Source organism: Cebus imitator, unplaced genomic scaffold, assembly GCF_001604975.1.
Source record: "Cebus imitator isolate Cc_AM_T3 unplaced genomic scaffold, Cebus_imitator-1.0 Scaffold206, whole genome shotgun sequence".
Taxonomy (NCBI): domain Eukaryota; kingdom Metazoa; phylum Chordata; class Mammalia; order Primates; family Cebidae; genus Cebus; species Cebus imitator.
The window spans coordinates 1,983,980-1,997,001 of record NW_016107521.1 but is presented as its reverse complement, the minus strand read 5'-3'; the positions used below and the strand labels follow the sequence as shown (position 1 = coordinate 1,997,001).

General features: G+C 48.8%; 1 protein-coding gene across 1 annotated transcript in view; it reads right to left on the bottom strand.

Moving 5' to 3' along the window:
• Positions 1-621: 621 nt before the first annotated feature.
• The window catches only part of PSMB7 (proteasome 20S subunit beta 7), a 61,313-nt gene continuing 48,912 nt past the window's right edge, over positions 622-13,022 (bottom strand). The window contains exons 7-8 of the mRNA XM_017548358.2: positions 3,902-4,053; positions 622-851 (exon numbers count right to left, since the gene is read on the bottom strand). Of these exons, the coding sequence (XP_017403847.1) occupies positions 740-851; positions 3,902-4,053 (264 nt within the window). The 3' untranslated portion in view covers positions 622-739. The remainder of the gene's footprint in view (positions 852-3,901; positions 4,054-13,022) is intronic.

The following is a 13,022-nucleotide window of genomic DNA, read 5'->3' as shown; positions in this document are numbered from 1 at the left end:
CCCCACCGTGCCTCCCCGACACTGCCAGCCCCAGCACGCAATGATCCCACTCTGCGCGCCACCCACTTTCCACACTGTGAGAACAGTCTGCCCAATCAGACCCTCTGAAGGTGCACGATCTCAACCACTCTCCAAGCCTGAGTGTTTGTGAAATGATCACGTCCTACTTACTCCAAAACAGTAACCCCAAAACATTCATTTCTGTGAAACCGGCCAAAGTAGGGTCACCCAGCTTCACACAGCCCTAGCGGTGCACCTGCCCAGCTTCTCTTGGTACTCAGAACTGAGCTGGGCTTAAGAACGCAAACTCAGAGGTTCATCTTTGCCATTTCTTTCCTACTTGGCCGCTGAGGTGGAAGGCTGTGCTGCACTTATCACCCCACTTCAAACCAAACCCAGGGCCACCACGAACAAAGACAGCCAGCAAAAGGGGAGGGTATCGACGTTCACCTGAAGCCGCAAGGGAGTCCACTCTGACTTCTGACAGCAGCCGGAACCTGTCTGTCCCCAGGAGGGGCGCATGGCTCCTACACTCTCCTGAGCTGGGGCCAGTGCTCAAGGAGGATCAGCAGCCTTAGCAGCCCCCCACTGCCCCCAAAAATACCACACAGTGCCCAGACCTCAGCTGCCCAATTTGGCTTTCATTTTTTATTGAGTTTCATTCAGCGAACCTGAACGTCTTATGGGGCCTCCAATGCCCGCCATCTTCCAGAACCACAGCTGGCCACCCAGACGCCATTCAAGAAGTGTCCATCGTTTGGACTGTTTCTTCCAGCACCTCAATTTCCAGAGTAGTGACTTTTTCAGTGAGGATTGCAGTGGTCCCTTTCTCACACCTGTACCGCCCAAACCTAGTGAGAGAAAAACAAAAGCACAGAGTTAGGATTCCCCTCAAAGTGCCGGAGGGCAGGACACAGTGAAAACAGACACTCAGGCGAGGCAGTGAGCAGGCTGGACTCCAGTTCTGGCTGTCCCGATCCTAGCTCTGTGATCTTGGGGGATTCCAATTCCTCAGCTCTCAAGTGCTACAAAATGGGAATGCCTAGGAGGCACCTAGTGTGCATTAGAGAAAACAGCCCTCGGCCCCTGGCGGACATGTGACCCCCCCCACCGCAGCATCCCCAGCAGGTGCTGGGAAGCACTTGGTCCCTTAACATCAATCTTCAGCCTCCCCACAGCACCCTTCAGTGACAGCAGGAAGCAAACTCCATCGTTACACAAGAGGACGGCATGGCTGCCCTTCTCATGTGCAGCAACTAGGACGGCTTACTGCTACCTTAGACACGGCACCGACAGCCGGAAGCACAGACAGTACAGAAATACATGCAGCCAGGCTCTAAGCTTGTCATTTCAGACCACTCTCAAGCCTCAAGAAAAGTTAACTGTCCCCTTCAGGGACACCGTGGATTCCCACTAGGACACACCCAACACCTTCTTCCTTGGAGGGAATCTGGCAGAGGTTTCTTTTGAGTACCAGGCAGTCTAGAAGAAACATATTTGGGCTGTGAATTCTCACACTGGGTCAGGAATTAGGATACTGTCAAATGGCAGCACACACCCAACTGTTCCTCTGGTCTATTCCCAGCTGGGATAATATTTTTGTCAAACTGGCAGGAACTACCAGAAGGCCGCTGGCTGTGCCATGACCTTGTGCTCCAGGAGCACCCATCCTCTCCCCTGGGCACATGAGCTAAAAGAGGGAGCAGGAAGCAAAACAAGGAGGGCAACTTCCACACTTCTACATCCGGGTCAGGAGCATGGTCAGCCCACAGTGGCCTTCCTTAATTCTGCCAAGCCTCCCCTAACTCCTACTCTCTTAAAGGATCTAAGCAAAAGTACTTTTAAACAATGTGTCCTCACCCCATTAGTTTCAAGATGTCTCGTTCCTTACACGCTGGAATGTGGTGGCAGCGTGCCATCTTGGAGCCAAAGTCCCATGTGGCCTCTGTATGCCTGACTCATCTGAACCAACCCTCAGTGTCCATGGGAGGCTTGGACACATGAGCCTGCTTCACCACTGTGGTGACAGTGCCCAATTTTGGCCACATGCAGGCAGGCTTCCACTTTAAGTGCCAGTGGACTGCAAGACCACACGGTGGAGGGCTGTGAGCAGAGGAGGCAGCAGGGACTTGCCAGGCAAGGACCCCTGCAGAAAGCACAGGATGCTTACTCAGACCTCTGGCCCTGCCCACACCCTGCCATGCACCCTAGGAAGGGCTCCCTAACTCAGGCAGTGCCCCCATCTTCAGTCACTGGCAGAGAAGACAACAGGGAGATTCCAGGGAGCTTGGACACTTGCTGCCTTTGACCCCAGGACACCAATGGGGAGCAGGCTCCGTGCAGGCTGCTGCACACCCACCACGCACCCAGCACCTTCTGGGTCACCTCCTGACTTCACAAGCAGCCATGGGGCAGTTTTGTTTCTGTTCTTGGGTGTTTGGAGCCTCTCTTTACTGCGGGGCACCCCCGCCCGGGGAATCAGGATGCACCGATGCTGCACTCCCATTAGATGAGGACCCTGCACTGAGCACAGGTTCCCCAGGCAACCACAAATACCCCTCCTCAATGGCCCAAATGTGGCTTTCAGGGTCCTCACCCAGGACCCTGTCCAGCCTGAATGGTGTGACCATTCCCTACCCCATCACCGCTTCACCATGGCCTTGCTCACATCATGCAGCATGCTGCAAGCAACCAGGGCAGCAGGCTATGTGGAGTACTTGGCTCCCACCTACTCGGAGCTCGGCAGAGCCCAGTCCCCCAACACAGCTCTGGGCCTGAAAGGGAGCCCTTCCTCCTAAAGGCCCAGGGACTTTGTGGGCTCATTAGAGGTCATCTGGTTTAGCTCCATTTCAAAGACAGGGAGACTGATTTGCTGGAAGCCACCACGCCAGCCACCAACATTCCCCAACCCCAGTGCCAGAGCTCTCTGGCCCGTGCTGCCCCACTCCAACAAGAGCCCACTGAGTTTCCGCAGGGTTGAATGCAGACCACAGTGAATACCTGCTGGTTCTGAATGTTCCTTTCTTTCCTTGTGAATTACTCCAGACTTGGAGCTGAGTGTGCAGTGGGAGATGAAAGCAAGCCTGCAGAAGGTGACGCTCACTATCCTCTGGGCGAGCCGTGGGGCTGGGTGGGAGCAGTAGTTTATAAATACCCTGTGCTGCACTCAGATGGTTGCAGCCGGAAGCAGCGCTCAGGGAGCCTATCCTGCCTGAGCTGCTTGGGCTCCCAGAAGAGGTAGGAGCCACAGGACGGTCAAGCAGCTGGATGATCATGAGACACTGCAAATGAGCTGCTCCCCTGACACATGACAGCCACCAGGTTTGGAAAACTTCCAGTTCTATTCAGCAGATCAACTAGAACCTCTCCCACCAGTGAGTCTGTGCTGCACCACTGAGCCGAGGGCCTACTCAGCACGTAGCACAGGATAAATGGCACAACTCCCCGTAGCACAGCAGACACACATTAGCTCCCATGGCCACTTCTGGGAGTCTGTTAGCACTGCTGACTTACGCCCAGTTAGGAATCTCGGAGCATTCTGAGGGAAAGTGCTGAGGCTGCCGTGAAAAATGTACCTTCTCACAGAATTCAAGGGATTCTTAAGACACTTGAGAAAGGGCAGCGGATGATCCAAACCTCTCCGCCCCACTTTCCAGCCTAGGGCTCTTTCCTGGGCCACCCTCCACCCCTCCCATCAAATTAAATCATTCTCCTACACCTGACAGCACCCACTGTCATAAAGCAAGTAATGAGCCAAAGTTCTCTGCGGGAGGCTGATTTGGGAACATTGGATGTACTTAACGTGGGAAGAACCAAGAAAACTCCATCCAGATGCCATGGAGATACCAAGCGTGGCCACAAAGCCAGGGGACCCAGAAAGAACTTTGTCTCCTTCACTCACCTGGTCCCCTTCTTGTTGGGCACTGTGTATGGGCGGAGAAAATCCAGCTTGCTCTTGCTGATGACACAGAGATCAATGTTGCTTCCAGAGCCCAGGTCGTTGAAGATGCCGGCGGCAATGGCTTCGCTCACCAGCTTCTTGGCTTCCTCCTCCTGAGAAACAGAACGGCAGCAATGACGTCCACGGCTGAACCAGGGCCTGCTCTGATATCCACAACATGCTTCCACTAGCAGCGGGCGAGACCTCCTGAGAGGTAGGTGTTGCTTTTAATGCCCATTTCACAGATGAGGAAAAGATCTCAAAGTACCTCGATGATGTGCCCAAAGTTCCCAGCCTGGGCCTTAAAACTCTTTATGCACGCACTGCCTCTCCACCACATCGGACAGTCACCACACAGCAGAGCTGGAGGGCTAGTAACTGATCTTGTAAAGGGCCGGGGAGTAAATATTTTAGGCTTTGTGGGCATACAGTCTCTACCACACCCACTCAACTCTGCCATGCTAGCACAAAACAGCCACACACAAATACATCATCAAAGGGGTACAACTGTGATCTAATACAACACTATTAGCAACAGGCAGCGGACTGCAGTTTACTAACTAAGCCCTGATCTAGAACGTCCAACAACAGCTGGAAGTTACTTCCTGGTAACACAATGGGGAAAGTCAGCATTATGGGGCGGGCGGGGAACTAACACCAAAACACAACAGCAGTTCTGGGGAAATGCTGGCAGACCAAGGGCGGGACCTCTTGCCCAAAAGAATCTGTCTCTCCTAAAAGGCCTACAAGTCTACTGAAGTAATTCATTACTTTGAATCACTTTCTCCTTTTCTCTGCCTTTAAGCACAAATCCCCATCCCCAACAGCTACTGGTGAACAGATGGATTCATCCCTTTCTTATCCAAGAAGGCCTATCACATGATAGGTCCTATACTAGGAGCTAGGGCTGCAGAGGTGGATGATGCCCCCAAATCCCTGCCCTCTAGGGGCTCAGAGTCCAGCGGGGGCATCTGACCCAAGCAAGTGCAACGCAGGGTGAGGCTGGCTAAGAGCACGTGAGGAGGAGCTGGGAACGCACTGGTCAGCAGAGCTTCAGGGAGGGCTGAAGGGCAGGCTGCACACGAGGCACTCAGGAAACAGGAGTGAAACAGAAGGGAGGCAGCAAAGGCAATGGCACCGGACCTGGGGAACACCAAGTTCAAGCTCTATACACAACGAGGACAAAAATGAAGCAGGCTCCGTGAAAACAGGGAATCTAACCTGTGCTACGACTCCCTCCCAGTCCACGAGGGCATGACAGTGCACAAACATGCAAGGTGCACTACAGCGCTCATCTAAGCTTGGAGAAACCCAGACTCCAGGCCCAAATTCCAGCCTGAGACCCTCAAAGGGCAGATCCGCTAACCTCAAGTTTTGAGAAGATCTGAACCCACTCGGGACTCCTGCTCCTCTCTGCCTGCCCCACAACAGACTAGTATTCCAGTGACATAAGCGCCCTCTACAGACTCAGAGAAGGACAAAGAAGGTTCTGCTGGAATGGGCTCCTCAGCAAACCAGCAGCTAGGGGTTCCTTTGATATTTATTCCCCAGACTTTTTCACTCCCATGTGACACCTGTGTGGGGCCAATGAGGCCAATTTGTACATATGCAGACCTGTAAGAATACATTCAAACAGGATATGCTAATTAGGAATTCTCTCCTGGAATTCTCAACAGTCTATGGGGCCAGAAGGCTTCCAGAAACCAGTGAAGTCAAAGCCTCTTAGACGAGGGGCTGGCGGCAGCTGCTATCTAGACAGCAAAAGCCAACCACTCATTCAGCAAATTGCAACCTCATTCCAAACTGCCTCCTTTATTAAATGGCCTTAGGTGTGTGTGCACATGGGCACGTGCTGGGAGCACCATACTGGTCCCCCCGTTCCTGGCCTACCACTTCCGCTCCCCACTTCTCTACCGCTTGACTATTTCCCTCCTTTGTTTTTATCCCATCACTGCTGCTGGGGTCTAGAGCCGGCCAACAGTACCTGGCGGACATCACAACCCTGCAGGCAGCACTTAGGACTGCACATTTACATTTTCCAAATGATCTGGGTAGATGGGGAAGGGTGAAGACTTGGGGAAGCAGAAATACACAAATGACATGAGATATGCATTGCTAATGTCAATCGATTCAACTGGGCACAGGATACCAGACTGCTGACAGTGCTATGTAAGATTACGAGTGATCCTCCCTCTACCTTGCAAACAGTCTGTAAGTAAGTAACTGATAAAACTTTAAAATATGCAAATTTTAAAATTATATAGTTTCATTTACTCATAAAATTATCATGTATGCTGTTATTTAAGTATAAATAAAGGCTTTTTTTAAATTAGGGAAATACATCTTTTAAATTCCTTTCCTCCCCACCAATTCTAAGGAAGATCATTCCTAAAGGAAGACAATCGCAAGTCTCTCACTTCCCCCCTCCAATCCCATCCGTGTCTCATATGCATATGGCTGAAGATGTTAGGAGATGGAATGAAACTTACATTTACGGAGCACCTATATGCCCACTAAATCGATCAATCAACATCTGTCAGCACTCTTATGTGCCAAGCACTGAGCTGGGCACTTTGCTGATCATCATGATGTGTACTCCTGCCCCCACCCATCTTTTGATGTTGGTATCGTCAGAAACTCTGGCTGAGAGTCAATGACTTACACAAGGTCAAACAGCTGGTGAACAAAAAATAGGATGACAAGCCCCCAGGCCCCAGAGCCAGAAGGCCACAGCACCACACCAACTCGCAAGTGACCTTCCTTGGGCCGGGGGTTTCTCAGCTAGTCCCTGACTCAAGGCCATGCCATTTGCTCTCCATCATCAAAGAGCCTTAAGACCTGAGCAGATTTAGGAGGATGGTGTTTGCCAGTTTCTCTTTGGGCCAGCCAGCAGCTCCTCTGATGGTCACTCCCATTGGGGGCTGGAGGGCAGTGTTTCCCAAAATACCCAGGACTACCACTTCAAGGGCCTTCTTCATTCTCAACCAAGTTGGGCATCATTTCTACAATGCAACATCAGATCAATATTAAGATCTAAGGTCTTATTTAACATATCCCCCAAACCCTCAAAATGCAAAGAGGATGGAAATGACCAAAGGTTCTACTGTCTACCCACTACTTATACAGTTAATGTCTTTAACAGGTATCTGTAGGGACCTACTATGTTCCAGGAACTGCTTCCATGTTGAATACTGTCTCTGACTACAGTATTTCCATACACAGAATTCTAGACACATATGCAAATATGCTACTGGGCATATTCATACTGTTTTCTTTATAGTGGAATTTCACAATTAAACAACTTTTGTTTTTAACATGTGCTACCAAATATTTAAGAAAACTATCAAGAAAAACCACAAACTAAAGGCACGAGGTGAGGAAAACACCACATTTGTATCTGTCTCTGGCCTACAGGAAGCACAAGAAGCACTGCCTCTTCCCTTCGGATTCATTCTTCATAGGGAAACTGCACTTCCCTTTTCTGGAAGATGCTGAGTGACCTAGGTCCTGGGCGGCATCTGCCTGGGGACAGCGACTACACAGGGGCCTTGACAAGGGCCCTGCAGAGCCCATGACGCCAGGTGATCAGGCCCAGGTGCGATGCTCTCTTCCACAGCAAGGGAGGCATGCTCCCCCAGCCAGCTGCCTATGCATTTACGCCGCGGGTCATAAGGGAAACTCGGTGTGGAGATGGGCCAGTAGGACTTAATCCTCTTTACTAGAAAAATGGCCCTCCGGGCCACCAGCAGCTTCCTTTTGCTTTCAGACGCTAAGCCAAAAGATCACCATGACCCTGATGATGAAACACAACTTGGGGAACCCAGATTCAAGATCATCTGGCAGATGTGGAGGCCGACAGAATGGGTCTGAATCCACAGTCTACCACTTACTGCTGTGCAACCCTGGACAAGTCACTACACCTCTCTAAGTTTACTTTCCTGCTCTGAAATATAATGATAATAAATCCTACCTCGCAGGATTACTAAAAGGTTAGAAATAAAGGCACAGAAAGCACCTGCTATAGTTTCTGGCACACAGCTATTGCTTAATAAATGGTAAATAATTTAATAAAGCAAGCCAGAGGGCTCCTAAAAACACAACTTATCGCCAAGCAGTGACTGCCTATACCAAACCCCAGACCAGGAGAAGGAGGTCCAAACAAACCTGCTGACAAATCTTCACACAGTGCCACAGAGAAGTTCCTGTAATAATTAATAGAAGCAAAAAGCACACTCCCTAAAAGTTCAGAGAATATAAAAGGAACACTTCCTGCTTTATGGCTACAAAGACCAAACTAACTGGGAATATCAGTCCCCCGAGCCACCCCTGCTTCTTAAATGAGATTACAATAAGAGTGATGTACTGTACTACAAGTCAGCTGTGACAAGCAGCACTTTATAGAGCTATCTGTTTGTCTCCATCACTGCATTGCACAATGTGTCCCTGGACTCCAATGTGCAGCTCCATTTACCGCTACATGACAAATGGGCAGCACTTGTAAAAGGCACAAAGAGGTCCACGTCGGCCACGTAATGGTCACCACAGCTGTACCCGAGTGCTTGAGGGGACAAAACAGACCCCCAAGTTCATTAAACTGACCAGTAATGGATCTTTCAAAAAGTGCCTTAGGAATCGTACAGAAAAGGCTAAAATAAATAACTCAGCATGGAAGGCTAATCTGAAATGGTGTTTGATAAATTATTTATAACACGGGCGATTGTCTGCATTTAATATTGGAGCTACTAGTAGCATCTTTAAAAGATGATTTATGTGTTGTAATGCTATTAAACTTTATATTGGCCCACTGCTAGCTATAAAGTCTGCTGAGATTTAGAGAATGAGTTTTAAACTGTCACTGCAACATCATAGGAGATGGAGACTGTATTAAATCTTTACTTTAAACCTGTTACCTAGAGAGTTGCATTTTGTAGACACTCACAAACTGATAGATTACCTCGGCATCCGCTACAGTGCAGGTCCAAAATAGTACTGCCAAGAAACTTTTTCCGCATTATTCCTGTCTGCAGCTACAATCGAATTTCTTTTCTCACTTAAGTGATTTTTAGATGAGGGATGTCACCAGAGAAAAATGTAGCTGTGCCAGCCAATGGGCGCCCTGGACAGTTCAGCATCAAATTAATACACTTTAAATAAACTCTCTTCCTTTGACTGTTCGGCTATGCATTTGAACACTGCTTTACTTACACTGGAGGCAGGCAAAATATTAAACATGCACTTGACTGAAAACCTAGCAGACTGTTTTAGGCACAGCTTTGGAATGTGAAAATTCACATATATGGCAAGTCATTTGACATAACTGATTTGTAACTAAAATTTTTTAAAGACTTTAAAAAGAAATAAATGGTTATTTGCTGGCAAATATATTGTTTATGTAGCTGAGGCACTGGCATAGGGGGCAGAAAACAAAGAAATACTCAGTTCCCCCAGCTCTAAGGGTTTTCAGGGCAGCACACAAGTGCCCCTTGCCTTCTGTGCCACCTCCATGCCAGGAGGAAGGGGTGTGGCTCTCCTGCCTCTGCTGGGAGAAACAAGAATGTGGATAGCATCACAGCTGAACCCTGCTGACTTCCATCCACTTCCCTGTGTGTTGCTCAATCTACATTCCGTTCCGTTAGTTCACAACCATTTGCTCCTTCATTAACTAATAAGGATTTAACTCCCTAAGAATTGAGGCATGGGAGGGCTGGGGAGATGCTGGCCAAAGGATACAAAATCTCAGTTAGAAGGATTAAGTTCAAGAGATCTATTGTACAAAGCAGTAGTTACAGTTAATAACAATGTATTGTATTCTTGAAAACCAGCTAAGAAAGATTTAAGTGTTCTCACCACAAAAAACATCTGAGATAATGCATATGTTACTATATTAGCCTGACTTAGCCATTCCACAATGTACACATATTTCAAAACATCATTTGTATATGATAAACATATACAATTTTTGTCAAGCAAAATAATTTTTTTTTTAAGATGGGGTTTCACCATGTTGGTCAGGCTGGTCTTGAACTCCCAACATCAGGTGATCCGCCCGCCTTGGCCTCCAAAGTGCTTGGATTACAGGCGTGAGACACCACGCCCAGCCGCAAAATAATTTTTTAAAAGAATTAAGGCAATCCAAATGCAGCTTGGAAAATCTTATCTTTTGTCACTCTGATTTGAAACAGCAAAAAATTCCATTGCTCTGATGATCTAGAACAGAACAGATAAAAGTCTGGGTGTGATGAAAATTCTGAACATCAGGGGTCCGCCCTACACCTTCTCCATCTTTGTGTCCCAGGGAACGAGCCTGGTGCTTGGCATGTAGGTCAACAAATGGAAAAAAACGAAACGTTCACTTCAAACACATGCATGGCTCTGCCAATCTCAAAGACTCTGAAATCATGAGAGAGACCCCAACCAAATGGGGTAATTCCAAAACTGCACCAGTCCCAACTGGAGACCATTCAAAGACAAGCGCTTGAGAGGAAGAGGTCTGAACATGATGTGTTTGTTAGGGGCCTGCTGACAGGCTAAGGCTCTGACTATGCCACAGATGCGGGCTGAAGACTCATTAATGGTTGATGGCTGAATACAACGGAAAGAGCTTAAAAAAGTGTTTGAAATGGTCCCCGCAAAAGCAGTCTGCTCCCTGCACTGAGTCACAGATTTGACATATCCCATGTGTAGCCACACATTTTACAGCAGAAAAAGTTGTGGTTTTTTTACCCCCAGACTGGGTTGTGTGACAAGAGCAAAGGTGTCTGAGTTTGGGGTTTGGCCTGAGCTGTCTGGGTGAACACGCCTGTCTGTGAGAACACCTAGGAATTCAGCAGAGCAGAGCTGCAGCTGGTGCTAACCATGCCTAGGGCTGGGAGTGAGCCAGTGACTGATTTTAGGGGTCTGAAGTGGAAATGGGAAGGAGTGTCCACGGAACTGCCAACCAGGTCTGTCCCAGGTCACTGAGTGATGCCTGTCAGAACTCAGCCAAGAAGAGATGTCAGCGGCTGCACAGCCACAATGGGCTGGAAAAGGGTCGCCCAGAATGAGGACAGCGCTGGCCAGCAGGTCACTCTCTGAGCCACACAGTGCCCTGCGAAAGAATGAAAATAATCCCTCCGTCCCAGGAATAAAATGAGAGAAATGACCCCGACACAGAAATTTCACAAACAGTACGGTGAGCGACTCCAAGGGTAGAAGCAACAGCAAGGGTATGAGAGAACCACCACCAGGCACCCGCCACAACCCCAGGTCTCAGCCAAACATGTCATTTACTGAATTCTCAACTGCTGGTACGGATGAGGAAACTGGGGCTCTCAGAAAGATTGGCTGATGCACTCAAAGACACACGGCTGTGTACAAGCAGGAGAGTCAGGGAGGCATGCCAAGCTAGGGCCTGGCACCACCAAAGCCTGTCTTCCTATCCCACCATTAGGAAAATCGGTGGCGGGCAAGTGGTTTTGCTGGAATCTGTGACAGTGAATGGAAGGAAAAATACCTAAGCTTCCAGAGGGAAAAGAACCAAAAGAGACGAGAACATATTGCTTTCCACAAGGAGAAGAAATCAATGTTCACAGCATATGTGTATACAAATATATATTTCCAAGGCTGCACCGAATCAAACGTAATCAGAGGAAAAAAACAAGAAAGCCTGGGTTTCAAGAAAGTGAGAAATATGCTTAGCCATCCTCAAAATGAAAACCTGGTTGCCTCAGATAGTAATAAGATCCTCATCAGATTTCTCTCTCCAAAAACAACGCGGCCAGTGATAACTCTGGCAATAAATTCCTGGAGCCACTGAAAGGGCTATCACTTGAAAACAGAAATGAAGTGAGTCTGTTCCATGGGTCACAACAAAGCAGCAGCCAGCAGTAGAATTTCTCAGGATAAGGAGAGTAAACGATGACAGAAATCCAGTCCTGTCAGAAGCAGAGACTGAAACAAGGGTCTGAGGCCAGCAGAAGAGCCACATTCCCACCTCCAACATCTGAACAGGACATAACCACTGCTAGATGCTAGGCACATGTGGGAAGGCTATCACGGGCACTATGTCATATGGTATGATCCTGCTTCCACAACCTCACAAGGACCAGCCAGGACCAGGCGGAGATCCAAGGAAGTACAGAGAGCCCTTGTTCTAGGAAGTTTAAAGATGGCCACAAATGAGGCAAATTTCAAATGATGCAAAACTCCTACAAAATGGCCAGGTTAGCTTAGCTCAGCAAGCATGCACAAGTGCCCTGCTATGAACACACTGCACACGCTGTGCTGAGCATGGAGACAGGCCTCAACACAGACCCTGCCCATGAGAACTGTAGAGCCCAGAAGGGGAAACAAGGAGATAATCTCGTTACAATGCGGTATGAGCTAGCAAGAGACAGGCCTGACAAAGGAACCACAGATGTACAGGGGTCTCATGGGGTGCAGGTGATGAAGACTGGGCAGGGTCTTGTAATACGAGTAAAAGGTAGCCAAGCCAAAGGGAAGAAGTGTTGGCAGGAGGAGAACCATGGAAATGGGAAGGAGAAAGGTGTGGCTGAGCAGGCAGATCAGTGTGGCTGATTGCCAGAGAGCCTCACAGGCTATACAAGACAGCCCACCCTTTAGGCTAAGAAGTGGGGAGACATGAAACTTTTTAAGTGGAAAATGATGTACAGTCATGCACCACATAAGATTTTGGAAAACAATGGACTGCGTATACAACAGCGGTCCCTAAGATGATCACAAAGCGAAACAATTCCAGGCCAGGTATTAGTGGCTCACACCTGGAACCTGTAACTTTGGGAGGCCATGGTGGGAAAAGTGCTTGAGCCCAGGAGCTGGAGACCAGCCTGGGCAACATAGTGAGATCCCATCTGTACAAAATAAAAAAAAATTAGCCAGATGTGGTGATGTGCACCTGTAGTCCCAGCTACTTGGGAGGCTGAGGCAGGAGGTTACTTTAGCCTGGGAGGTTCAGGTGGCAGTGAGTTGTGATCCTGCCACTGCACTCCAGCCTGGGCAGCAGAGTGAGCCTTGTCTCAAAGAGAGAGTGAGAGAGAGAGAGAGAGAGAGAGAGAGAGAGAGAGAGAGAGAGAGAGAGAGAGAG